This window comes from Sceloporus occidentalis, unplaced genomic scaffold, assembly GCF_023333645.1.
Source record: "Sceloporus occidentalis isolate IW3139 unplaced genomic scaffold, rSceOcc1.0.p SCAF_1, whole genome shotgun sequence".
Lineage (NCBI taxonomy): Eukaryota > Metazoa > Chordata > Lepidosauria > Squamata > Phrynosomatidae > Sceloporus > Sceloporus occidentalis.
This window is the reverse complement of record NW_028316981.1, coordinates 64798181-64824504: the sequence shown is the minus strand read 5'-3', so window position 1 is coordinate 64824504 and position 26324 is coordinate 64798181. Positions and strand designations below refer to the sequence as shown.

The 26324-nt window shown below is 40.7% G+C and overlaps 1 protein-coding gene across 2 annotated transcripts; it reads left to right on the top strand.

Annotated features, from left to right (window-relative positions):
* The first annotated feature begins 1097 nt into the window (after positions 1–1097).
* On the top strand, positions 1098–23343 carry ISY1 (ISY1 spliceosome associated protein). 2 transcript variants are annotated; one of them, XM_089498847.1, is made up of 11 exons: positions 1098–1324; positions 3722–3744; positions 4205–4256; positions 6910–6975; positions 8046–8088; positions 9203–9315; positions 9805–9922; positions 10701–10823; positions 19625–19737; positions 20638–20724; positions 22587–23343. In XM_089498847.1, exons 1-11 carry the CDS (start codon positions 1256–1258, stop codon positions 22692–22694), a joined length of 915 nt encoding a protein of 304 aa, XP_089354973.1. In that variant the 5' UTR covers positions 1098–1255; the 3' UTR covers positions 22695–23343. The 2 variants fall into 2 exon arrangements, with proteins under 2 accessions (XP_089354973.1, XP_089355047.1); XM_089498921.1 differs by lacking the exon at positions 1098–1324 and adding an exon at positions 2259–2399.
* Positions 23344–26324: the final 2981 nt, after the last annotated feature.

Here is a 26324-nt window from a genome sequence, read left to right as displayed (position 1 = left end):
TAAGCTCCGCTCCGGGCCCACAACAAACTCCCAGAATTCCATAGCCTTGAGCCACGTGGTCTCAAAATGGGCTGTTTCTCCCGCCAGAAGGAAGAGGAGGCGATGGGGAGCCGGAAGTGTTTATAAAAAACAATGCGGACCGCAGCCCTTTGAAGCCATTCGCTTCCGGGTTCAGCTTCATCTAAGGAAGTGCTTCCGGTTCGGCGGAGGGGGATCATATACAGCGGCGTGTCCCGCGGCGGTTTTTTTAGCCGCCATGGTAAGTTTGGTTCCACCGCAGAGAGAGAGAGAGAGAGAGAGTGAGGAGGCTGGACTACAACTCCCATCATCCTCTCCGCTCCCTTGGGCCTTCGTCCGTCCCTAGTTGATTCCGGATGCCTCGCTGTAGAAATGAACGCGGTTTCATCCCGCTTTGACGACTGTGGTCTCCGTCCCGCAGGACCCTGGGATTTGTAGTTTTGCCAGTTATCTGCATCGCTCTTCGGCAGAGCCAGCGAAAGGCCTCGTAAAGCCCTGGACCGAAACACACGGCGGAAAGAACCCAGTTCGAGACCGCTTTAACAGCCCTGGCTCAATGCTAGGGGATTTTGGGGACTGTAGTGTTTTGTGAGACACTGAGCCTTCTCTGTCAGAGATCTATGGTGCCCTAATAAACTACAGTTCCCAGAATTCCCTAGCACTGAGCCAGGGCAGTTAAGGCGGTCTCAAACTGGGCTATTTATGCAGTGTGTTTTGGACCCAAGAACCCCAGGATTCCATAAGGATGGAGCCACAGCACTGAAAGTGGTGTCAGACTGCATTATTCCTACAGAGCAAGGTTTGAGACCGCTTTGACTCCCCTAAGTGCTAGGGAATCCTGGGAAATTAGTTTATTGCAGTCCCAGAGCACTCTCTGACAGAGAAGGCTCAATGTCTCACAAACACTACAGTTCCCAGAATTCCCTAGCACTGAGCCAAGGCAGTTAAAGTGGTCTCAAGTTGGGTTATTTCTGCAGTGTGTTTTGGACCTCAGCCTTGGTTGTGGACCACCCTGAATCCCTGCAGCAGACAGCCTCTGGTTCCTGGAGGATCAGATGCATTTGAAACTGGCACAAGACGCCTCTGGTGGAAATCAGTTTACAGTTGTGTGTGATGGGTCTTGAGCATCCATGGATTTTGGTATCCACAAGAGATCCTGGACCCAAACCCCAGCAGATATCAAAGGCCCACTGTCTAGGATAAGAAGAAGTGGGTGAGAAGAAATATAGGACAACAGATGAAGGCACTGCTAAGATGGCTTCCGTTACGCAAAGCCTCTTCTCGGTCAGCCAGTCACAAGTTACAGGTAGTCAGAAGCATTAAAATGTGAAGCTGTCTGTACCCATAGACTCATATAATAATAATAATAATAATAATAATAAAGTTTTATTTATATACCGCCTTTCAAATATCAAGGCGGTTTCCAACAAAATATAAATACATACAAAAGTAAAAACAATAATACAATTAAAACATTCCATTAAAAACACTAAATATATATAAACACTATATATATATCCTTTAGTGAAATACAATTAGTTCATCTAGTTATTCTGAATCAGTTTTCTCAATCTGAAACGGAGTTGATAAGCAGGGCACAGAATGAGTGAGTAAAACTGAGCAGAAGAAAACAAGTGTTGGCATATCAGGTACATCTCTCTTTAGAGAGGGGAACTTAACAAAAATTGGATTCTTCCAGATGTCGTTCTTGTTTGCTAAGTACATGCTGCTTTCTTTATGTTATTAGAAATCCACTTGTCCCTCCATATTCTCTAGGGTTAGGGGCACAATACCCCCGTGAATATGGAAAAACCACAAATAACAAAAACACCATGTTTTTACCTGAGAGGACACCTCTCTAGGAATCTCTTCTAGGTCCTCCAGGGCAACACCATGGTCAACACCCAAGAGACACTGACCATAGAACTGCACCAGAGGAGCTACAAATGCCTAGTAGAGTATTCTCTTTAGGAATCTCTACGTCTTTCAGTGCAACTTTTAGTTAAAGTTGACCATAGAGTTGCACTGGAGGACCTAGATATTGGAGAACGAATTAATCAAATCCATGAATAATCAAATCCGCAAATATGAAGGGATGAGTGTATTCCAATGAAATATTTTCCACGCTTTGAATTTATTTCAGTATGATGTAATATTTAAACCAAGCCTGCTAAATCAAAATACATCATTTAGAGCGCTGGGGGGTGGAATCCATATTTTTTTCAGGCTCTACTTTCTCTTTAAAACCTACATCATTACAAGAAAGACATCTTTAGATCCAGAAAATACATTCATCGGTTACTGTGGTGTCATGCATTGATGATCTACAACAAAATCCAAAATACACATCACAGTTATACTCAGATCTGGCCAACTAAAAGGTACAGAAATATATGCTGTCACTAGTACTGTCCTAAGTGAGCTGTTGCTGTTGCTGTTCCCTGGCCCCACACAGACAGATCTGTGATTATGTCTCCCCAGTAACACGTCTGTCGCTGGTCTGCTGCATGGTGTGTTTCATCTCACTGGGTGCGTCTACACTGTAGAAATGGTGCAGTTTGACACCACTGTAAGTGCTGTAGCTCCATCCTATAGAATCCTGGGATTGGTTTCACAAGGTCTTTAACCTTCTCTGCCAAAGAGTGCCTCACAAAAATACAAATCACAGGATTCTGTAGGAGAGCACTATGACAGTTAAAGTGGCGTGAAACTGCAATATTTCTGCAGTGCAGATGCACCCTGGTACACAGACGTGTGTCCCAAAACCTACTCCCAAGACCACAGGGGAGCAGTATTCAGCCACAGGCACATAAGACAAAAGCTCACAGCTGAAGTTCTGTTAAACACAGATCTGTTGCAGTTCACTGCACCTCAGATTTATTACATTCCTAGGATCTGAAAAATCTATATGCTGAGCTGAACTTTTCTCCTGATCATTTCTGTTTATTTCCCTGTTGCTTTTGTTTCCTTTTCTCAGTTAAAGGGAAATAGTTCCCTAGAATTATCATGTGTTTTGCTGGATTACTGGCCATGCCAGAATTAAAAGCATTTAACTGGCTGCTAGGATGGTGGTCCAGCTTGCCATTAAGTTCAGAGGGGGTCTTTTTTTTTTTAGTAATTTATAACACTATTTTCAAATTCAAAGTGATGATACTTTAAATGGTCAGAAATAATAAACTTGGAATGTATCTAAATGCTTCAGGTATGGTCAGATGTGTTCCTATAGAAAGTTATTTTAGCATATGTTTGAGTTGGATCTGGTGTTGAAACTCTCTGGTATATTTTAGAAACAGAAATGATCAGGGGAAAAGTTCAGCTGTAAAGATCCAACTGTAAAACATGGTGTTCAAGGATACATACTCATTTTAAACTGCTGAAATTTTGGCAACCTAGATGCATGGTCATTGCTTGGAATTATTTTTGTTTCATTTTTGGTAGAAACTTTAAAAATCTGTCTGCTTTTTTTCTTCTTCTGAGACCTTGCAAGCTCTCGGGACTTGGTTGCTGATAGATAAAAGGTGTTTTGAATAGAAACCTAGTCCAACATAAATGTATATATAATGTAGTGTGTCAAGTGGTAAATCTGACCCCACAACCATGGTGAATAGTCAGCACTTTGTTGTTATCCATTCATAAATCTTCACGTTACACTTTTTAGATGTTTTTAAAAGAAAAAAAAACTTTCTTTTCTCTCTTTTTTTAGGCTCGAAATGCAGAAAAGGCCATGTAAGTACCCATAGCCATGTTAGTCTGTAGAATCACTTGTAGAGAGATCTTGTAGCATCTTTGAGACTAACTGGAAGAAAGAAATTGGCAGCATGAGCTTTCGTAGACTAAAGTCTACTTCCTCAGATGCATTTGGTGGAGTGGTAAGCCAGGGACAGATATATATATGCCCTTGGACCCTGATCCTTGGTGTGTTTCACTATATTAATCTCTACCTGTGCCTCTTAGTTATATTTTGTGCAGAGAGAGTGACATGCAGCTGTTGTTTCCTGAAATACGTTAATTTAATCTGCTCTGGTGCATCCAGAGCTAATACATGAAACATGTTGATTATTTTGGTTGCAGACCTCTGGCTAAATTTCAGTGTATAGAATACTAATCATTTTAAGTTAGGCCTATTTGCTGTGAGTTTTCTGCCATAGAAACTAATAGATGTTCAACTAAACCTTTTTCCTTGTAGGACGGCCTTGGCCAGATTTCGCCAAGCTCAACTGGAAGAAGGAAAAGTTAAGGTAACTATAGCAAAATGTTTGTCTATAAGGTGCACAAGACCCCTTGTATCTATTTAAACGAATTCCCTAGCATTACGGTGAAGTTTCCCTTGCCTCATTGCAACACAGAGTCCCAAACTGTATAATAATGGTAAAAGATATTAATCAAGCAGGTGTATGTATTCTTGAGCTGTCTTGGGCCCCTTCTGGGAGAAAGGTGGCATACAAATTAAATAAATAAAATAATTATTGTGTTCTTTGTGTATTAAATAGGATCTAGAAAGGGCTTAATCTTAAATAGTTTTGTGAATGAGTACAGAAGTCAACACACCAGTTTAGAAGTAAAAGATATAAATGGGCTTGACGTTAATGAAAATGATACTGATAAATTGATGCTAGAAATAGCTTTGCAATTATTTTATCGACTTTGGCTATTTTTGCATGCTCACACACGAAGAAACCTTTTGCCAGCATATGCAGCTTCTGCTCTTCTTCCTTTCATGATTGGCAGCAGTCAAACCAGGAATTTTCTGATTAACCATAGTTTGCTGTTTCATAAAAGTTAGGAAACTGTGCCTCTCAGTTTTGGAATAAGCAAGATATTCACCCTTCCAGGAAACATTTTAGATAGCTGTGGCTGTTGGGAGACTTCTTGATTTGATCAAGCTTGTATTGCACAGGTAACTTTGTGCATATGCTAGCTTAATAAAATATGATAATCTACACTGTGGGTTTTTAAAAAAATTAGAATTCAGTTCCATATATACTCAAGAAGTTTTTGCCCAAAAAGTGACCCAAAATTCCCTGGGTAGACTTATATACGGGCCAGTGCGGTAATAGGCTTGCGCCTCAAGCTTCTTCCGCAGCCTGGCTGCTCCTTGCTTTTCCCTGGTCCCAGTATCCTGCAGAGGCTGGAGGACACTGGGATCAGGGGGAACCTGGGAGCAAATGCTTGCTCCCTGCTTTTCCCTGGTTTCAGTATCCTGCAGAGGCTGGAGGACTCTGGGACTGGGGGGAATCCTGGAAGCAAACACTTGCTACCTGCTTTTCCCTAGTCCCTGTATCCTCCGAAGGGACAGCCAAGCTGCAGAGGAGGAGGAAGAGTGAGCGCTAGGCTCTGAAGTTTCCTCCCCAGCTCAGCTGTCTCCCAAAGAGACAGCCAGGCTGTGGAGGGGAAGGAAGGGTACTGAGACTCAAATTATACCCTCGACTTATCTGGGGGTCATATTAAAATCCCTGATTTTGGTCCCAAAACCTGCCCTCGACTTATACATGGCATTGATTTATACACAAGTATATACGGTACTCTATATTGTTCAGGCATAAGTATGTGCCCTCTTTTTCTTTGCTTTGTTGTGATTTTGTGTTTGTGCATAAGTGATTTCTGTGCCCACCATTGGATAAACCCAAAAAGCCAGTGACTAATATAGATCCCCTGACTAAAAGACAACAATGTGAACCAAATGTTGTTTACTAAGGCCTGTTACAGACAGCCAAAATAAAGCTGCTTCGAGTCACAGTGGAGGTATGTTGTTTCAATGATGCATGCATCCTAAGAGTCCAGAAGCCACACCAAAGCCACGCTTGAGTCCTTAGGGCTGGAGTGTGGCTTTGGTGCGACTTCTGGACTCTTAGGATGCATACATCATTGAAACACCATATCTCCACTGTGACTCGAAGCAGCTTTATTTTGGCTGTCTGTAACAGGCCAAAATATTGCTGAAGTAAACAAAGATTAGGTTGATTTACAGAAGTCTTCTCCAACCTGGTGCCTTCCATTGCAGTTATGTAATGAGGAATCATAATCAAAACATGGAAAAGAAAGACTGATCTTCTGTAAATGTTTCTGCTTCTGAGAGGTTGCATGGAATAGCTTCTTGTAATCCAGAGCTAGCTACAATTTCTTCGAGCATAGTTTTAGAAGGGCAGCATCATGTGCCTTTATAGTAAGAACATTCTGCTAAACATTTAAGCATTGAGATGGTTGCCTTTGTATACAGCTGTTAGACATAATCATATGCTCTTGCATATCATCCATGACTTGAAGAGATTCTCTAACCTTTTATTGCCTTGATAATTGTCTTACTGGAGAATCAACCATTGATCATTTTGTTCTTGGAGCAACTCGAGTCTTGCACATGATAACCATGCTGTACTAGTGGGCAGGCATGTGATGCCTCATTATAACTTGGATGCATGAACATTTTATTTAGCTTGTAAGAGCATAAGGAGAACCATGCTGGATCAGACTAAAGGCCCATTTAGTCCAGTATTCACTTCAGCCGGTCTGGACAACCAAATGCCTGTGGGGAGCCCAGAAATAAGACATAAAGGCTTCCTCTTCCCTCCCTTTCACATGCAGAGGCATCCTGCCTCCAGAAAGACTATAAATCCACCACGACAAGAAGCCACTGATAACAACACCTAGGAGTTTGTCCTGTCTGTCTCCTTTTAAGCCTGCCCATGTTGTCCAAGTACATTTTGTGGTAGTGAATTCCGCAGTTTAAATACTGTAAAATAATATATATTTTGCCTTTATGTGTATGTTTGATATACTGCATGTTTTCAGTACAGATTGCATTGGATGTATATCCAGCCTGAGTGAATAAAGATTGTATACAGTTTATTCATTGGAAGAAAGAGTGATACCATGACATTTCTTTCTTTTAAACAGGAGCGAAGGCCTTTTCTTGCATCAGAATGTAATGAGCTTCCTAAAGCTGAGAAATGGAGACGACAGGTATTTGCTGTGTGATATGATCTGGTAAACACAGGAACACCCCGATTCCTCCCTGGTTTCTAAAACTGCAGTCTCATTGGGGTTGTGTGGAATGAACAACAACACCCCACTTTATATAGTGAGAGACTCTTGGGAAAGGTTAAATTGTTGGTTATACTAGAAAGTCCTGTGGCACCTTGGGTATTAACAAGTGGTATAAGTTTCCTATGACATTAATTTATATGGGCTAAAGCCCTTTTGTGGAATATGAATTAGAACATGGTACAGATACTCTTTTTTACTATAAGATAAGAAAATAGAAAATAAAAGATAATAGCATGGGTCCTATTTTTTTTCTTCCATTCGCCTATGGAGGGTGATTTTTGCCACTTTGCCCTGCTATCTACAGCTCTATCATATTCTGCACCACAGCCCACACCATTCCTAAGGCATTCTCAGATTTAAGGAACAGGTTTTGAAGAGGGGCAAGAATGATTGCAGAGGAAAGAAGGAGATGGAAAAACCCCATTCCATCAGTGTGAGCTCTGTGCCCATGTTTTTCACCCAGAAAAGAGAAATTAGGATTCAAGTAATTATCTTTGAATCTTGCTAAAGGTTTGTACGGGCTGCATATAGCAGCTGTTCTGGCACATTAAAAGCGAAATAGGTTAAAAAATAAAGTTGTAAAAACTAAATTTCTAATATGGTATGAAGCCATACTGCCTATTTTCTTTGACAGCTGTTCTCATCCCTGAGGTACAAGTTGAGTAGCAGTATTACACAAGTACAAAAAGAACTATTATTTTTGTCCTTAGAGCTTACACTCTAAACTGACAATAGGAAAGGGGAGAGAAAATGGGGAAATGCCTTTACAAATAATCTTACCTACTTGCTTCCATTCTCACCCCAATTTTTTCCTCCCTTTTTTCTACCAGAATACTTTGACAAAGCAGACTGGTTGTACAGATCTTAACAAAACCTCATTTGTTTCTAAGAGATCCTATGATGCACTTTTTAAATAAATGTTTCTAGTCACTGGAGGTAAAAATACAAATTGTCGCATAATGCATCTCTTTCTCTCTCTTTTTAAGATTATTGGTGAAATATCCAAGAAAGTAGCACAAATTCAAAATGGTAAGTTTTTAATAAAAGAGAATGCCAATTTTCATACATCTGAAGAATGTACTTTTCATCTACATTGCTTAAAAGTGTACCTTGTTTTGGCTTTGTCTCACAATATTGTGAGAGCCAGCATGGTGTAGTGGTTTAAGCATTGGACTATGACTCTGAAGATCAGGGTTCAATTCCGATTTAGCCATGGAAACTCACTGGGTGACCTTGGGTACTTGAATACTCTCAATGTCAGAGATATCAGACATCTCTCAAGAGGCCAGAGCAAATAGGCAGGGAAAAGCGGATCAAAAGCCTGCTGACTGCTCCCAAGTCAGGCCGAATATCCATGGCCAGACTGCATGCACAGCATCAAGCTGCACCATGGTTGTTTTTGGGGTTTTTTTGCCTCCCAACCATGCACGTGCACTGTCACACAATACATGTCCTCCCATGTATGCCCAGATGCCAATCCATTGGATGGCCATCCCTGTGGTCAGCCACACAGTCGCATGTACAGGGCATCAGTGCATTGTTATGCGAGTGATACATTGAAACATGGAGGACCCCCCATATATGCCCCCTTTACCCCATTTCACCTCATATCCTCCTATTGGACTGTCTGGTTTGTGCATGTTGCAATTATATCCATTGGAGTTATCACACTTTCATGTTTTTTGCTTTGCTGAGCAAGCACCACACTGTTTATATGCAGGTGCAAAGACACACATTTTCAAGCTAAGCTGGAGTATCCTGACTTCTTTCTGCTCTGTTTTTATCTGCTTTGGAGGTGTGTGTCATATAAATGCCCTGTCTTCAAAGCAGCTGGAAGTTGCTTTATTTTGTCCGTCTGTTTCACCCCAAAGTCACATTTGCCGTTCTTTGCACGTTACTCAACTGCTTTGTTAGTGTCTGAACTGGGCTATAGTTAGGCTGTGTGCCTTTGATTTCTTTGTAGAATGTATAAAAACTCATCTTTTAATATCAGTGTAAGTACCATTTACCAAAAGCAGAGAGATACTGATTTGACAGAAAGGAATGAAACAAGATAGATTGCCTTCAGTCCTGCAGAACTTTAGACTAGAGAGAGTCCTCCTCTAAAAACCTTAAAACTTTCTTTGATCTTCCTTAAAACTAGCTGGTTTAGGTGAATTCAGAATTCGTGACTTGAATGATGAAATTAACAAACTTCTCAGAGAGAAGGGGCACTGGGAAGTCCGAATAAAGGAGCTGGGAGGACCTGATTATGCAGTAAGTATGCAGTAATGATTAGCGCTCTTGCAGAAAAGTGCAGATGTTTCTGTCATAAATTGCTAGTGAACTAATGCTTAATGGTTGCATAAATAAATGGCTGTCCATTATATATAATGCAAAAGTGGAGTAATTTTGATGAGACTATTAGTTTTATGCTGCCCTAGTCATATAATGCTGATTGTGGCTGGTATTCTGTTGGTGATTTATGCCAGTGTAAGAGACTTCTTGGAGTGGTATGTAGTAAATGCAGATGACAGAGGACGCCACCTCCATCACCATAGACAGCTAGCCTGCTAGGTTCCAAGCAGTTTGGAGCCATTAGGTCATCTTTCTCATCTGACAGAGATGGTTTTTGCTGCTGTTCCCTGTTACCACACCTCTTGCTACCTTTTTGCCCCTCTGCTTTATCTACATTGGCATTCACAACTTCTGTTGAGTAAATACTTACAACTGTGGTTTTTTGTCTCTCCTTTCCGATTTTTAAAGAGAATTGGTCCCAAAATGCTTGATCATGAAGGAAAAGAAGTTCCAGGAAACAGGGGTTATAAATATTTTGGAGCTGCTAAAGATTTACCAGGTGTCCGAGAGCTTTTTGAAAAAGAACGTAAGTGGATGCGCATGTGGATACATAAATCAAGTATGAATTTCACCATACAAAAATGGTTGCATTTTCTGCCCCAGTCTAATGAGATGTAATTTTTGTTGTTAATAGAAGAGAAGCTTCAAATGACAATGGGAAATATATAATCTGCCCTTCTCAGTTTTTGCAGTATATGTACTGTCTTAATTTCATGTTCACAACTATCTTCAGAGAGTAAAATATACATTCTTATCCCATGTGCTATTGGAAGCAATATAAATGTTGAGTTTGTCTCTGCTGAAGAAAAACATGAAAGTTTTATGAATATGCTGATGAAACTGAGGGTTTTATTTCACAGGACAATTTGTATAGGGTCAGTATTTTAATCTTGATTAGACATTAGCAATCTGGACTTGTCAGATAGAATGTCTTCTTCACTTTTGTTGAAACAAATCAGAAAATAGCATGTGGTGAAGCAAGCCTAATACTCCAGGATCTGACAGATGTTTCTTGACACAACCCCAGTTTTTAAAATTCAAAATATTGGGAACATTTTGGGATTTTTGTATGATGGTGCAAAGATGCATATATTTTTAACAGCTGCCTAATAAGAAGAGGTGCCGTTAGGGAGGAGAGGCTAAAATAAAAATAGCTATTTATTATTGGCACATAGCCCATGGATTCCTTACCCTGTGGTACCAGTTGCTGCTTAGTTGAATTTTTCTGACCATCAAATGCTAGAAGGGTAATTTTTGTTCCTCATTTTCCTGTTTTGATAATGACTTTTCATTTATTCCTTCAGCTCTCCCTCCTCCAAGGAAGACACGAGCTGAACTAATGAAAGCTATTGATGCAGAATACTATGGTTACAGGGATGAGGATGATGGTGTTCTAGAACCACTGGAACAAGAACATGAAAAGAAAGGTATACATGAGTAAACCCCAAGCAGTTTCTTTGCTTTAACATCCTTTATAGGAGTGCTAACTTCTATTTATTGTAATATAAAGGAGTAAAACAGTTTTTAAAAAAATGGATCCTACCTCTCATTTAATATTGAATATTGCTTATGTATGATGTTAGTCAGTGTATTCTTACTTATTAGTAGTAAGTAAAGGGATCTTGTAGTACCTTTGAGACTAACTGAAAGGAAGGAGTTGGTAGTGTGAGCTTTTGTAGACTTGAGTCTACTTCTTCAGATGCATGCATACTGATTTTCCAGACTAACACAGCCTACATGATAGCCAGGTTTTGACTGCTACATATTCAGCACTCCAGTAGTGCTGCTTGCTTTTGCTCCATTTTGAATCCTACATAAAAGAAAGTAATCGAGGACCAAGATCAAGAGAAGTAATAGTTCCACTCTATTCTGCTCTGGTCAGGCCCCACTTTGAATATTGTGTCCAGTTCTGGGCACCACAATTTAAAAAGGATGTTGAAAAACTGGAGCGTGTCCAAAGGAAGGCGACTAAAATGGTGAAGGGTCTGGAAACCATGCCCTATGAGGAACGACTTAGGGAGCTGAGGATGTTTAGCCTGTAGAAGAGAAGGCTTAGAGATAATATGATAGCCCTGTTTAAATACTTGAAGTGATGTCATATTGAGGAGGGAGTAAGCTTGTTTTCTGCTGCTCCACAGACTAGAACCCGGAGCAATGGATGCAAGCTCCAGGAAAAGAGATTCCACCTCAACATTAGGAGGAACTTCCTGACAGTAAGGGCTGTTCAACAGTGGAACAAACTCCCTGGGAGTGTAGTGGAGTCTCCTTCCTTTGAGGTCTTTAAACAGGCTGGATGGCCATCTGTCGGGGATGCTTTGATTTAGATTTCCTGCATGGCATGGGGTTGGACTGGGTGGTCCTTGTGGTCTCTTCCAACTCTATGATTCTGTGATTCTACCAGGTCGGGCCAATATGTGTGCACTTTACCTAGTATTTTCTATTCTGGAGGTCCAAATTTTAAGTCTTTACCTGGTACCTGATTCACCCTCCCTAAGTTTTAGATTCCAAGGCTTAAATCTCAAACCTTTGGCTTGCAAAGCATGTACTCCACTACTGAATATGTCCTATTCCCCCAGATTAAGGTTCTGGTGGGATGTTTGGCCTAAAACATGTTCTCTCTCTCACACGCACAGTCTTTTGATAAAACAGATACCTGCTTACAGTAGCCACTCTTAGCTAAAATAAGTGAGTACCAGCAGCTTCTGCCAACCTAGCAGTTTGAAAGCATGCAAATGCAAGTAGATAAATGGGTACCACTTTTCAGGTAACAGCGTTCGGTGGAGTCATGCTGGCTGCATGACTGCCAGAGCAGTCCTTGGACAACACTGGCTCTTAGAAATGGAGATGAGCACTGTCCCCTACAGTCAGTAACGACTAGACATTTATGTCAAGGGACTACCTTTACCTTTAACTTCTTGCAGTACCATGGATTATGATGTTGTCAGGCTAAATCTGCAAACCTAAACAGATCTTTGTGATTTTACTTGTTTTATTGTGAGCTGCAAACTACTTTTCTGTAAGGTCAGGTGATGATATTATGCTTGCTTTTTTGTGCAGTTCAGAAAATGCATGGTAAATTGTCAGTGTACTTGCTTGATTCTCTTCCTTTGACATTATACTGCAGTGCACAGATGGTCATTTATTCTGCTGATGAGTGCATGGGTGTGTAGGAAATTAGTTTATGTCTGTTAGAGATGAAAATTAGATGAAGCATGCAAAGGAAATAAATAAGTTGCTGCTGTTGATTATATGAAAGCATTGTAAGCCAGTGAGTATTATCCTCTGACAGCATTCTGTTCTTGTCATAATTCCAGGACTTTTAACTAATGTACTACTCTTCTATTTTGGTTATTGAGTTCAGAAAACTGGTTATGCCTTTCATAAATGAATACACTAATGATTAGTTTGTAACTGGATTATGTTCAGAACAGTTTAGGATTTGTTTCTTCAAGCATTTTACTAGCATACTGCATTACTTGGTGCATGGGCTTTGGAGGATGGGCATAATGAGACTTGGGTTAGCTGGCTTTCTGTCCTCTGAGGCCTAATTTAGGAGAAAGGTTGATAAATGGCTAATTTGTAGGGGCTTCTTGGGTTAGTATTGCTTAAATATTTGTATAAAATATATCCCTCCATTGGCCAACACCAAGATGGGTTGTAGGTAGGGCATGGTTTTGAAAGTAATATCTAAGTGCCTCAGGTAAATTTATCATTTCTTTTCCTGAAAGCTGAAGCATTCCTTTCCCAAATGCTTGTTCCCAAAAACCAAAGGATAATATATCCATTAATCTCAGACCATGACTATATTACAGGAAAAGAGATTCCATCTAAACATTAGGAAGAACTTTCTGATAGTAAGAGCTGTTCAACAGTGGAACACACTCCTTTGATGTTTGGTGGAGTCTCCTCCTTTAGGGTTTTTTAAATAGAGGCTGGATGGCCATCTGTTGGGAGTGCTTTGATTGTGTTTTTCTTTATGCCGGGGATTGGACTCAATGGCCCCTGTGGTCTCTTCCAACTCGATGATTCTATAATTCACCTTCCTTCATATCCTAGGAAAAAGTCCTAGAGTCAACTGTCTTCCAGGTATCAACCTGTTTCCAAAGTCTGCTAAGTTATTATCATATAGGACTAGATTTAATTCTGTATATCTTATTAGCTGTGTTTATTTTGCTTAAGGCTTTTCATATGTAAAAGTAGTCTGAATTTAGGCATACTCACTCATAGGTAGGTTCTATTGATTCACATGGCTCTTGCTTCCAAGTTAATTTGCATAAGATGGTGGTCCGATTTATAAAGTCATGTCTCATGATATCCACCACATTTTCCCCCCAGCTGTTAATTGGGATAAGTAAAGATGACGTATTTGTACTGGGGAAAATGGCAGCTGAAGACAGTGTTTCTTATGTTACTTCATCTTTTTTCCTTTCTTATCTCTGGTCTTGGATTTTGAAGTGGTAGTACATAGTTTCCTCAGAAACATTTCTCCCCAAAGCCAGATTAATTTCCTGGAGAATTTGTTTATTATTTATTTTATTTTATTTATATGCCACCTTTATCCTAAATTGGACCGAAGGCCGCTCACAAAATATGCTTTCTAAAAAGTACAATTTTAAAAACACAACTAAAAACATCATGTTACTATAATGAGTTAAAAATATAAAATCATTAAAAACATACTAAAAACAAACATCCCAATAAGGAGCCACCCTCAATGCAGTTACATATTAACAACCTACTTAAAGAGAAAAGTTTTTTTCCTGCTGGTGAAAGGCAAGCAGGAAGGAGGTCAGTCTAGCCTCCTGTGGAAAGTCGTTCCAGAAGGTAGGAATAGCCGCTAAGAAGGATCTCGTAACCTCAGCAAGCAAGCCTGTGATGGTGGTGGGACCGAGAGAAAGCTTTCTCCTGAGAATTTTTAGAGTTCTGGCAGGTTCATACATGATCTTTCAAACAGTCTGAGCCTTAGTCATGTATGACTTTATAGGTCATAATCAATATTTCAATTGTTCCTGGGGAAAAAACAATAGCTACTGAAGCTGTTTTAATAAGGGAGTTATATGTCCCTGGTCAGCATTTTGGAGGCAGCATTCTGGATCCATTGAAGTTTCCGAACAATTTCCAAAGGTAGCCTCATGTAGAGTGCATTACAGTAGTCCAAATGGGATATAATCAAGGCATGTGTCACTGTAAACCAGATCTGACATCCCAAGGAACTGGTGCAACTGGCACATTAGTTTTAACAGTTGCAAATGCACTCCTGGACACTGCTGAAACCTGGGCATCCAGGCTCAGAGTTGAGTCTAGGAGAACACCCAAGCTACAAGCTTGGAATTTCAGGGGAGTGTAAACCCCATCCAGCAGAGGTGGAATCTTTATTCCTTGATCTGCCTTTCGACTAACCAGGAGTACCTCTGTCTTGTCTGGATTAAGTTTCAGTTTGTTTGTCCTCATCCAGCCCATTACTGAAAACAGACATTGGCTCATTACCAAGACAGCTTCCTTGGAATCAGATGGGAAATAGAAATAGAATTGAGTGTCATCAGCACATTGATGACAATGCATCCCAAAACTCTGGATGACCTCTCCCAGTGGTTTCATTTAGGTGTTAAATAACATGGGGGATAAAACAGAACCCCAAGGGGATCTAACAAGCCAGTGGCCAGAACATCAAACAGGAGCTCCAAGCACCACCTTCTGAGTTTCCCCACCAAGAAAGACCAGAACCACTGCCTAACAGTGCTCCCAAGTCCCATCTCAGAGTGGCAGCCCAGAAGGATATCATGGTTGACGGTGTCGAAAGCCAGTGAGAGGTCCAGCAGAACACACACACTTTGTTCAGTTCTCTGCATAGGTTATCCACCAAGGCAACCAAAGCTTTCTCCATCCTATACTAGGCCTGAAGCCAAATTGATATGTTTCTAGATATTCCATCTCATCCAGAAACTCCTGGAGCTAGGAGGCCTCCACATGCTTGAGAACCTTGCACAAAAATTGTACAGTGTGCCTGCGTCATACGCTGAAAGCAGTGCCAGAAAAAGCAGTGCCGTGCCCCGGAAGGAACAATGGTGCATGTGTCCATGGTGCATACACGCCACCGCACTGCCATGGGCACAAGCCCCATTACTTGTAATGGGGCTCAGGCATATGCGCAATGTCTTTTACGTGGGGGGGGGGGGTCCAGAACGGATCCCCATGTAAAAGAAGGGCGCACTGTATATTAAAGACTGGCCAATAATTATTCTTTTCAGGCAGGATGGAAACTTCCCCTGCTGCAGTGAGGCATTCAGCACTCCCCTTACCTACTCAGCCAGTCCCCCTCTAGCTTCTTTCAGAAGCTAGCAGTGGCAAGGATCTAGTCTAGTATGTATGTGGCAGCTCTCACCTCTCCAAGGATCCTACCCACATCCTCAGTCTGCACAAACTGAAACATATCAGTAATACAGGACAAGCAGGTGCCAAGATTACATCCACAGGACCTGTCTCCACTACAGCATCCAAATTAGAGCCACTCTTGCAAATGCATCACAATAGGCTGTCAAGTACTGTAGTCTTTATTTTCTTCTTGTGAGTGATAGTGTAAAAGGCACCTGACCACCTGGAAGAGCTCTGCTGGATGACACTGTGCAGACACAATGATGGCAGAGAAATATAGTTTCTTCACTGCCACTATCGCCACAGTATAGGCATTCCAATGACTTCTACCCTGTCAGCCAGACTTGCTCTGAGTCTTTGGCCATCATTGCTCTAATCTCTGTCCCACTCAATCACTGCCAGCTAATGAACCCAGGAGCTTGCCTGACTCCACTTCTTGGGAGGGCATACTTAGGGGCAATGGTGTCCAGCACCCTGGCCATTTCCCTATTCCAGAGATCAGCTGATGTTTCAATAGGATCACCTGCTAAATGTGAGCACTTACCTACATTTAAAGGATAGAAAAATGAGTTGTGATGTTTGTACTTGTCCCCTTCTCCTTCAGGCATTATAGAAAAATTAGATTTATTAGAAAATTTTAGTAGTGCAGCCATCATAAAAGCTGGAAAGTTGGAAAATGTTTTACACATGGCTGGTTGTTAGCATTATCTTCAATAGCATTGATTTCTTGATCCAGTGGTAAGACATATGGATCCTGGTCTTTTGCTGAGCTTCATGCAAGAATGGACACACATACAGTCCCTTTTGCACTTACACAAAATGTTCCTTGGCTATATATTTTGAATATTTGCACTAACCTCTGCTTGTTTGCCCACATTCTGTCTACTTGCTACCCAGCTTCTGGAATTCTGAAACCTGCCTCTGATCAGGGAACTAAAATTTTAGTTGGTTGGTTCTATTTCATAAGCAGGTTACCATAGAAAAAGCTGCAAACTGCATTCACATTAGCTTACAATTAAAAGAGTTGGCCATCATCGCTTAGTCACAAAAGAATTGCAGTACCCACTCGAAGAGGTAAAGAAACAGATTATAAAGAGGGTATTTTTGTCTAGGAGTGACCTACCTCAAGTTGAAGAAAGCAACAGAACTTCTAGTGTTAATCTCTTGAATTATCAATTAAAACATATCCCTAAATTTCTTTAAGGGCCTACACTGCTAAAAGTTAGGGTTATGATTCTGTTTGTGCACTTTGTCAGTATAACTGCACTAGCATAAATGGTCACAGCAGGGGTAAAAAGGCCAAAAGTACAGTAGGTGTGAAGAAGAAAAGGCACGGAAAAGTAGGTGCTTGGAACCTGTAGATTTTGTCTACCTCTCTTTGCTGTCACAGTGTGACCTTGGAAAAAGTGTGACTGCTAGCATAATGAATGAATAGGATTCTAGCCTGTTGTTCCTATGTGGAGATTTTGAATGGTAGGCTTACAGCTTCCCAATGCATTATCAATTTCATCTCCTTCATTTTCCTGTTTACTCTTTAAACAAGATATAGGTCAAATAAAATGGGCTTTACATAAAAGGATAAAGAGACACACCAGTCATGAAAAAAATGAGAGCATTTTACAAGGCACAGAAAATAACTTGTTTAACAGGATTCAGAGCTTGGCTGGGAATCCTGATTTGTGCAAGTGGCCTCTTACAGCTTGTTCATCACTGAGTTTCACTATTTTTTTTAAACCCTCTTTTCTCTTGAAATATAAATTTGTCAGCTTTCCTGGACACATTGTCCATTTGTTGAATCGACTCCAGCCCATGGAAATTGCCTGCAACAGTACATTCTCTTGTATTGTCCAAGTACTTACTGTTGGTATGTAGCTTCACACAGGAGAGCCAGTGTTGTGTAGTGGTTTGAGCATTGGACTATGACTCTGGAGAATAGGGTTGGAATCCCCGTTTATCCATGAAATCCACTGGGTGACACTGGGGGAGTCACACTCTTCCAACCTTGGAGGATAGCAGTGGCAAACCGCCTCTGAAGAAACTTGCCAAGGAAATCCTGTGTAGGTTTGCCTTAGGGTTGCCATAAGTTGGAAACTACTTGAAGACACACAAGAACAACAAGCTTCACACAGCTTCACACCATTCATTAGCTTGTTTGCAAGAATGACATGGGGCACCCTGTCAAAAGCCTTACTGAAATCAAGATATACTATATCCACAGCATTAAGTTGTTCCCTAAGATGGTGAAGGGTCTGGAAACCATGTCCTATGAGGAACGACTTAGGGAACTGGGGATGTTTAGCCTGTAGAAGAGAAGGTTAAGAGGTGATATGATAGCCCTATTTAAATACTTGAAGGGATGTCATATTGAGGAAGGAGCAAGCTTGTTTTCTGCTGCTCCAGAGAACAGGACCCGGAGCAATGGATGCAAGCTCCAGGAAAAGAGATTCCACCTCAACATTATGAGGAACTTCCTGACAGTAAGGGCTGTTCAACAGTAGAACACACTCCCTCAGAGTGTAGTGGAGTCTCCTTCCCGGGAGGTCTTTTTAAACAGAGGCTGGATGGCCATCTGTCAGGGATGCTTTGATTGAGAGTTCCTGCATGGCAGGGGGTTGGACTGGATGGCCCTTGAGGTCTCTTCCAACTTTATGCTTCTATGATTCTATGATTCTAATCTCACCTTCAGAAGAGATTTTGAAAATAATCCAGACATTTAACCAAGTCAACACAGAAACTATAAACCAATAAAGAATCAGGCTTTTATGAATAGATGTCACAGCTCATAACCTGGTACAGTTATCTGAACAGAAGTTTACTTTTAATAGTATTTTCTTAACTCTTAGCATAGCACTTGTTATCAGTAGAATCATAGCTCTGGGTAAAAGACAAAAAAGAATAGGAGAAAAATGGTTACCTGGAGAAAGCAATGCACTATGGGGTTCACATGACTTCTTAGATCAAAATGTATACTCAGTAGTACAGTCCTAAGTGATTTAGAAGGAAGCTGAAATAGGCCAAATTGCTTGCAATTACCTAAGAGCGAATATAGTGGAAAGTTCTAGATAGAGTTGCGTAGTAGAATTTAATCACTAGACCTTAATGGTCAGTCAATAAAATGACCTAATGAATAGGGAACAACACTAAACACTTTTAAATTCTCACTCTGTTTGATTTTATATAAAAAGGGCTGTATGCTAGAATAGGTTTTTGAACATTTGACATCAATCAAGGCATTTTTTGCTTGAAATTCTCCCTGCAATGGGCCTGTCTTAGCCTTAGAAGCAGCTCTTGGTTAAGATAACAATGTGTAACTGTGTATGTTGCCAAAACATTTTATAGGATTGTTATAATGTTTCCCTGGTTGTATTCTTCAGAGTGCCTTCTGTAGCTGTATCATATCCTTCCTAGAAGAATCAGTTTTACTTCTGCAAGTAAAAACATACATCTAAGGCTACTTCCACACTGCAGCATTAATGAAGTTTGACACACCTTTAACTGTCAAGGCTCCATCCCATGGAATCCTGGGATTTGTAGTTTGTTGTGGCACCAGATTTTTCTAACAGAGGAGGATAAACCTTTAACAAAACTACAGATCACAGAATTCCATAGCATAGAGCCATGGCAGTTAAAGCGGTGTCTAACTGCATTCATTCTCTAGTGTAGATGCATCCTAAGAGATCTCAAAACTGCAAGAATTGATCCTTTCTACCATCTTAATTTTTAAGATTAAAACCCTTTGGAGGACCTTGTTGTCATTGTGTTTCAAAAATACGTAAAAATATATAGTCACATCAAGTCTTAGGAGTTTAATGTATTTGTTGCAATTCTTAAATATTCTGTTATTTTACTATCCCAGTTATTTCGGAAGCAGTGGAGAAGTGGAAAGTAGAGAGAGAAGCGCGACTTGCAAGAGGTGATAAGGAAGAAGAAGAGGAGGAAGTAAACATCTATGCAGTAAACGATGATGAGGTATTTTAAACAAGTACTAATCCTACATTCAAAAGACCTGCTAATAATAGTGTATCATGAATGTTAAAGAATTCACTAATAGTAAAATTTAGAGTAGCATACCTGCTTGCACACTTTGATAGTCTTGGACATTTCATTGTTTTCATGTCAGTCATGGATGGGGAACATGTGACCATTCAGGTTTTTGTAGGACTGCAACTCCCATCAGTCTTCACCATTATCTGTGTTCTATTTGTATTCTAACAACTTCTGGGAGCCAGCACTTTCCCCACCTTTACTGTACATAATGTATACCATTTAGTTACTTCCCTTCCACCTACACTAGCCATGGTTATATATATAAATATATATTTTAAAATTTATTTATATTGGCTGTGGCTCAGAGGTTACAACACTGACTCTATCAATTGCAAGATTAGCAGGTTGGCAGTTTGAGGCCCAGGTGCTGTGTCACAGAATAAACTCCCATCACTAGTCCCAGCTTCTGACAATCTAGACTATCTTGGCAAGGGAAAATCTTTACCTTTACCTTTACCTTATTGGTAAAGGTAAAGATTTTCCCTTGCCAAGATTGCCTAGATTGTCAGAAGCTGGGACTAGTGATGGGAGTTTATTGGTCAAGGTAATACCAGTGTTAAATATTTACCTGTTTCCCACTCTGAATACTGGTATTCTTACAGTTGCTCAAATGTCAGTGATCAGGCTCCCATATGTCAGAGGCATATAGAAGCTTCTTAGAACAGAATGTGATAAAGCTTGCTTTAAAAATGGAGGTGGTACATACTGTACAAAAACACAGGAATGTATGCAGCCACATTACTTGCTTTTTGTGGGGTTCAGTTCTTGGAATATACTGAGGCAAACATTACAGTGAATCAATATGTTCTGAATATCTTTTAGTCTGATGAAGAGAATGGAAAGGAAAAGGAAGGTGAAGACAGCCAGCAGAAATTTATTGCTCATGTCCCAGTGCCTTCACAACAGGAGGTAAGTAATAAACAAAAGATGAACAGTTACTGCTCAGAGCTGCTTTAGTCTTCTGTAGCAAAAAAAAGGAACATATAAAAAGGTAACAGATTTATTGTGGTAGATGTTTTATGCTAGAGCATTCAGTTCCAGATATCTGTGTCTGTGCCTGTGTGTGAGTGAGTGTGTTCAAAAGAGAAATAGGGAAGGCAATAGTGGGAATTCTCTTCTAGCCACATCAGAATTTGATTTCAGAAACGTTCTTGGGGGCTGCATTGGGACCAAAGACAAAAGCATAGAACCCAAAATACGAGCATATGTTAATTTAAAGCTTGTGCTGTCAGTGACAAAATCTTAAGAGAGACATTCCAACTTTCAGAATGTGGGAAAAAATCAGTACAACTCCTGGGACGCCATTAAATGAGTGGTCATAGCTGAGGAGTTATGGTCAACTGGGGAGCCCTGAGACCAAACTGGGATACTAGAAGGTTCACATTCGGCCTGAGGGCTTGAGGCTTCTGACTCTTGTTGTGACCAGTGGGGAAAAAAAGAGCTTTTCATGCCAAGCTAGAAAAGAAGGCACTGTCAAATGATTTGAAGACGAGAAAGCACTTGATAATAAGCGCTGAAGTTGCTACTAAGGAACTGATGCAAGGAAAGAACTGAAGGAAATGATTGTGGTATAGCTAAACTGAAACTACAGTTCAAAAATTGCTTTCACTTCAGCAAAGTCATCGCACACTTTGAGAAATATGCAGGGGTTGGTCAGACAAAGCTGTTCCAAACCATAGTTTAAGCATTGCAAGAATGGCCTTGGGACTGTGATCTTTCTTCCCCCTCACACATGGGAACTTAGAACTTCCAGTTCTGGTTTGTTGGCAAATTGATGTTTGCTGTTGGAAGGAATGGAAGTTACATTTTTTTCACTAACTACAATTGGATGCCCAATGTGTTTATGTTTAAAAAAACATAATTATTAAATGGTGAGAGTCAAGAGGCCCTCTAAATGTTGGTTTTCACCACTGGTTATTTTGGCTAGGGCTGCTGGGACTTGCAACCCAAAAACATATGGAGGGCCACACATGCCACCACTTATTAAGCTCAACCTTTAATAAAGTTTAATAAAGTGTGGAACTGGAAGCTTCCAAATCTCTCTTTGCCTCTAAGATGGGGGAAGACTGAAGATCACTGCAGCTCGTTCATAACACAAAACCATAGTTATGTCTGAATGAAGTCATTGTAGCTGACTTATATATCTTAAGGATTATTATGAATTGCTATATATCTTGAGTTTTTGGAATAAGCTCAGAGTTCTATATCAGTTCAGGGTATTTAAAATGAGAATTGTTGTTTTCTAATGGCATTACATCTTTGCCCACAACCTAAGTTAAAAAGTTTATTCCTGAGTACAGTGGACTCTTCTTATCTGCAGGCTTGCCATCTGCAGATTTGAGCTCCGCAGATGGCAAGCCCCATTGTTTTTAATGGAGGTGCGTGCATGCGGCTGTGCCAGCAGCGGTACGCATGTTGTGCTGCCATAGGAAACAATTGGACTTGCGGTCCCATGTTTTTTGTTATCTGAGGGTGTCGGTCCAGAACCTTTTTCCTGTATCCCCCACGGATACAAAGGGACGATTATATTTAAAGAGATTCATAGTTAGTAATTTGTACATTGGTTTCTGGAAATTGTGACAGTGCCATGCCAAACAAAAAGGCAGTGACTTACAAATAGTGAGCTGAATACCAGGCTATAATTTTTGACACCTTGTTATATTAGACACTTCATTCTTAGAGTGCTTTCTTTCTTGAACTAGTCAGAAATTACAAACAATGTTGTAAAGTTTCAGTGTTTCTCAAGATCCAATGTTCTTCTCAATGTACAGATCGAAGAAGCTCTTGTCCGAAGGAAGAAGATGGAACTGCTTCAGAAATATGCCAGTGAAGCTCTTATGGCGCAAAGTGAAGAGGCTAAAAGGCTTCTTGGACTCTAGAATATCTTGGGACACTTTTCTTTTTATAATCCATCCTAAAGCAACAGACAAGTATCTGGGAGGAGCTGCTTTTAAAGTACTTTGGTTCTACAGAAATAGTGTAGCTTTTGCAGATGATTAAAAAGAAGGGTGATTTCCCCCCCCCCCCCCCCGCCAAACATATTTACTGTATCCAAATCATGAAATTTCTTCTATTTTCTGCTTTTGCACTTAAATTCTAAATGACTATCTGGTTTGTCTTCAAGCTGGCTTTCTCTCACTACTTTCATTTTTGTCTAATTTCTATGTTCTGTAGCCATTTCTGCTGTGAAGCCTATTACTAAATTAGAAAGTAAAAATATCATATACTTCTTCAGTTTATGTCAGTGGGGTTTAGCAGAATTGGCCTCCTGCCTATACATTTGGAAGGGAATTGGAAGGCAATTTTTATTGCTGCTGTATGGGGTAGAAATACTGAAGCTACTATACTGTCTTGTTTTGACTTTGCAAAAGACCTGAAATGCCCTGTATTACTGAATTACTTTTAAGGAGCATGCTCTGTATGTCAGTTCTCTCTTGGTTGGGTTTGTGAAGTGCTGGATATTTCAGCAAGTAATATTGTAAATACAAATGAAAGGGTGTTGTTGTTTTTTTGGTTTTGTTTTGTTTTGTTTTTTGGATAATACTCAAATTTTCATTAAAAAAAAACTTTTCATGTAAATGCGCTTGTTCATTGTCTTTGCTGTGGCTTAAAAGGAAGTATTTTTCTTTTCCAAATGAGTCAAAAGACTTCAGTTTCTCAGTTCTCTCAGTCTCCTTTATCACATGAGTGGCAGGAGCAAAGGAAAAAAGAGTCCCAATGAACTAAACATTAAAAAAATCAGGATGTCCTAATCAGTAGCAGCAAGATGATGAGATGAAATTTAAAGTACTATATATAAAAACCACATGGAAGAATTATGTTGCAGACAAAGCTGGCACACATTTTACGGGCCACTTTTGGCAAGAATAATATTTCAGGGCAGTTCCCATATGTAACATTGGATTAGTCTAATTCATAAACAAGATGTGTATTTTACATACTGTAACCTACTTTTCTGGTGTTGCTTAACCCTAGCACAAACAAGCTTAGGCACGTGTGTGTGTCTGCTAGTTACAAAGCAATTACTGGTAGTTAAAAGTTCCCTAGCAACTGTAATAGGGAACAAAGATATCAAGCACATAACATTTGTAAAATGCAAATAAAATTAGCCTCTCTGCAAACTGTTTACTACTCAGAAACTAATAGAATCATTGAAGAAATAGAATACAGTCATATCACAGTTAATCTGCTGGGTATACTGTATATACTCGATTTATACACTGTAAATTGAGAAATTTATGACCAAACATTTACCCAAAAAACTGGGTCGCTGTATACACAGGTCAGTACTGTAATAGGTGTCCTCCAAAGGGACAGCCAGGCTGAGGAAAGGCTTGGGGGAGGCAAATGTTTCCCTTCCTTCCTGTTCCTCAGCCCAGATGTGCCCCTTACCCTCAAGTCATATCAAAATCCCTAATTTTGGCCCTAAAACTTGCCCTTGACTGATACACGACATTGACCTGTAGTTGAGTATATAAGGTAAGTTAAAACAAACAAAAAATTAACTTTCAGGATGCATTTGCACTGTAGAAATACTGGCGGGTTACAAACCGCCTGTTTGGGGCGGGTGCAGCCCGCTGTATTGGGGCCTCAGTGTCCAGAGCGGCAGCCGCTGAGGCCCCGATCCGCAGCTTTTCAGGCTGCGGGGAAGCGGCAAAAGGCCGCTTCCCCGCAGCCTGAAAAGGGGTGTCCCTGGGGCTTCAAGCCCCAAGGACACCCTGCGGCGGCAGGGAGGAGGAGAAAGGGGACGCTTGGCCCCTTTCTACTTTGGTCCGCTGGGCGCAGCCGTGTGAAGGCTGCGCCCAGCAGACCAAACCAGGAAGGAGCTCCGAAACGGAGCTCCTTCCTGCTCTGCGCTAAGGGCGCACTAAGCGCCCTGGCGCGGAGCAAGGACGTCACATCCGTGGCACCCCATATAGAGGCGGCGCGGCCGTGACGTCCTCATGGCGGCAGCCGTGTGGAACAGCCGCCACCATTTTGTGCACGTGGAGCGCACACTAGGGTTAGGGGTGTGTGGAAGCACCGCCCCTTTCTAACCCTAGTACGCGCTCCACGTGTACTTTCTAGCCCGTCTGTAACGGGCCAAAGTTATGCTGTAGCTCCATCCTATAGAAACCTGAGATTTGTAGTTTTACAAGGTCTTTAGCCTTCTCTGCCAATGAGTGCTGGTGCCTCGCAAAACTACAAATCCCAGGATTCTGTAGGATGGAGCCATGGCAGTTAAAGTGGTGCAAACTGCATTATTTCTACAGCATAGATGTACCTTGAGTCAGGGAGAAGCCAATAGAAGTTGAAGGGCCTAACAGTGTCTAGTGGCATAGACTCAGAAGCTGCATCTGCACTGCAGAATTAATGCAGTTCGGCACTGCTTTAACTGTCATGTCTCCAACCTATGAAATTGTAGGATTATGAAATGAATGTATACTTATATGAGTGTTTTGATCCTTGAATGTCCTCTATTTCGATGTGTGCCTTGTCCTCCTTTGAGGGATTAACGACACCTGGTCACCCTGGCCTTGGCCAGATAGATAGATAGATAGATAGACAGAGAGAGAGAGAGAGATACTGAGAGTAGTTAGGACTGTCAGAGGTGCAGTGAAGAGTTTAGCCTTAATGGGGTTCAGATTCCTATGTAAGGGAAGAAAGATTTGAAAAGGGCAAAGGAAGTCCAGTAATATTAGAGGAGTGTGTTATGTTATTTGTGACATAAATAGCTGGTTTATTGAGGCTGGTGTTTAGAGAAGAAGCCTTGAGAACCAACTGCTATCATAAATTCTGCCTGTAAATAAAAGTTACTTTCTTCTTGTTCACGAAGGAATGGCCTGAAGTTGATTTATATTATATATGACATCCAAAAACATGCTACCAAGAACATTTAAAACTCTTTAATAGTGGAGACACTTAAGTGAGTGGGAAGACCAAGGGCTAGAGAGAGAGAGTTCTGAGGGAAGAGAAGCCTCAAACTATTTAAGTTAAGAAAGGGGAAAAAATTGTGTCACGACATTATTGATGCCAAGTGGTGGGATGCCAGAGGCACAGTGTGAGGAGATCTAAAGATCTAGTGTGAGGGATCTGAAAGATCTAAGAGATCCAGTCATAAGGAGTACCATGGCTTGTCCTTCAAAGGCCAAGGTGACCAAGTGTCATCTCCTCAGAGAACAAGGCACACCTCAAAATAGAGGTCAAGATTTAGGACATGACCAAATCTCTCTCTCCCCCCATATAGATATATATATTTGATCTCTCTCTCTCTCCATATATATATATATATATATATATATATATAGAGAGAGAGAGAGAGAGAGAGAGCTATTCTTTGTCTGGTCACCCTGGCCATGGCCTTTTAAGGACAAGTGTTGGTACTCCTCCACCCTCCCATTTTGGGAGAAAGGTGGCATGCATATATATATATATATATATATATATATATATATATGGCCAAGGCCAGGGTGAGCAGGTGTCATCCCCTCAAAGGAGGACAAGACACACCTCAAAATGGAGGACAGTCA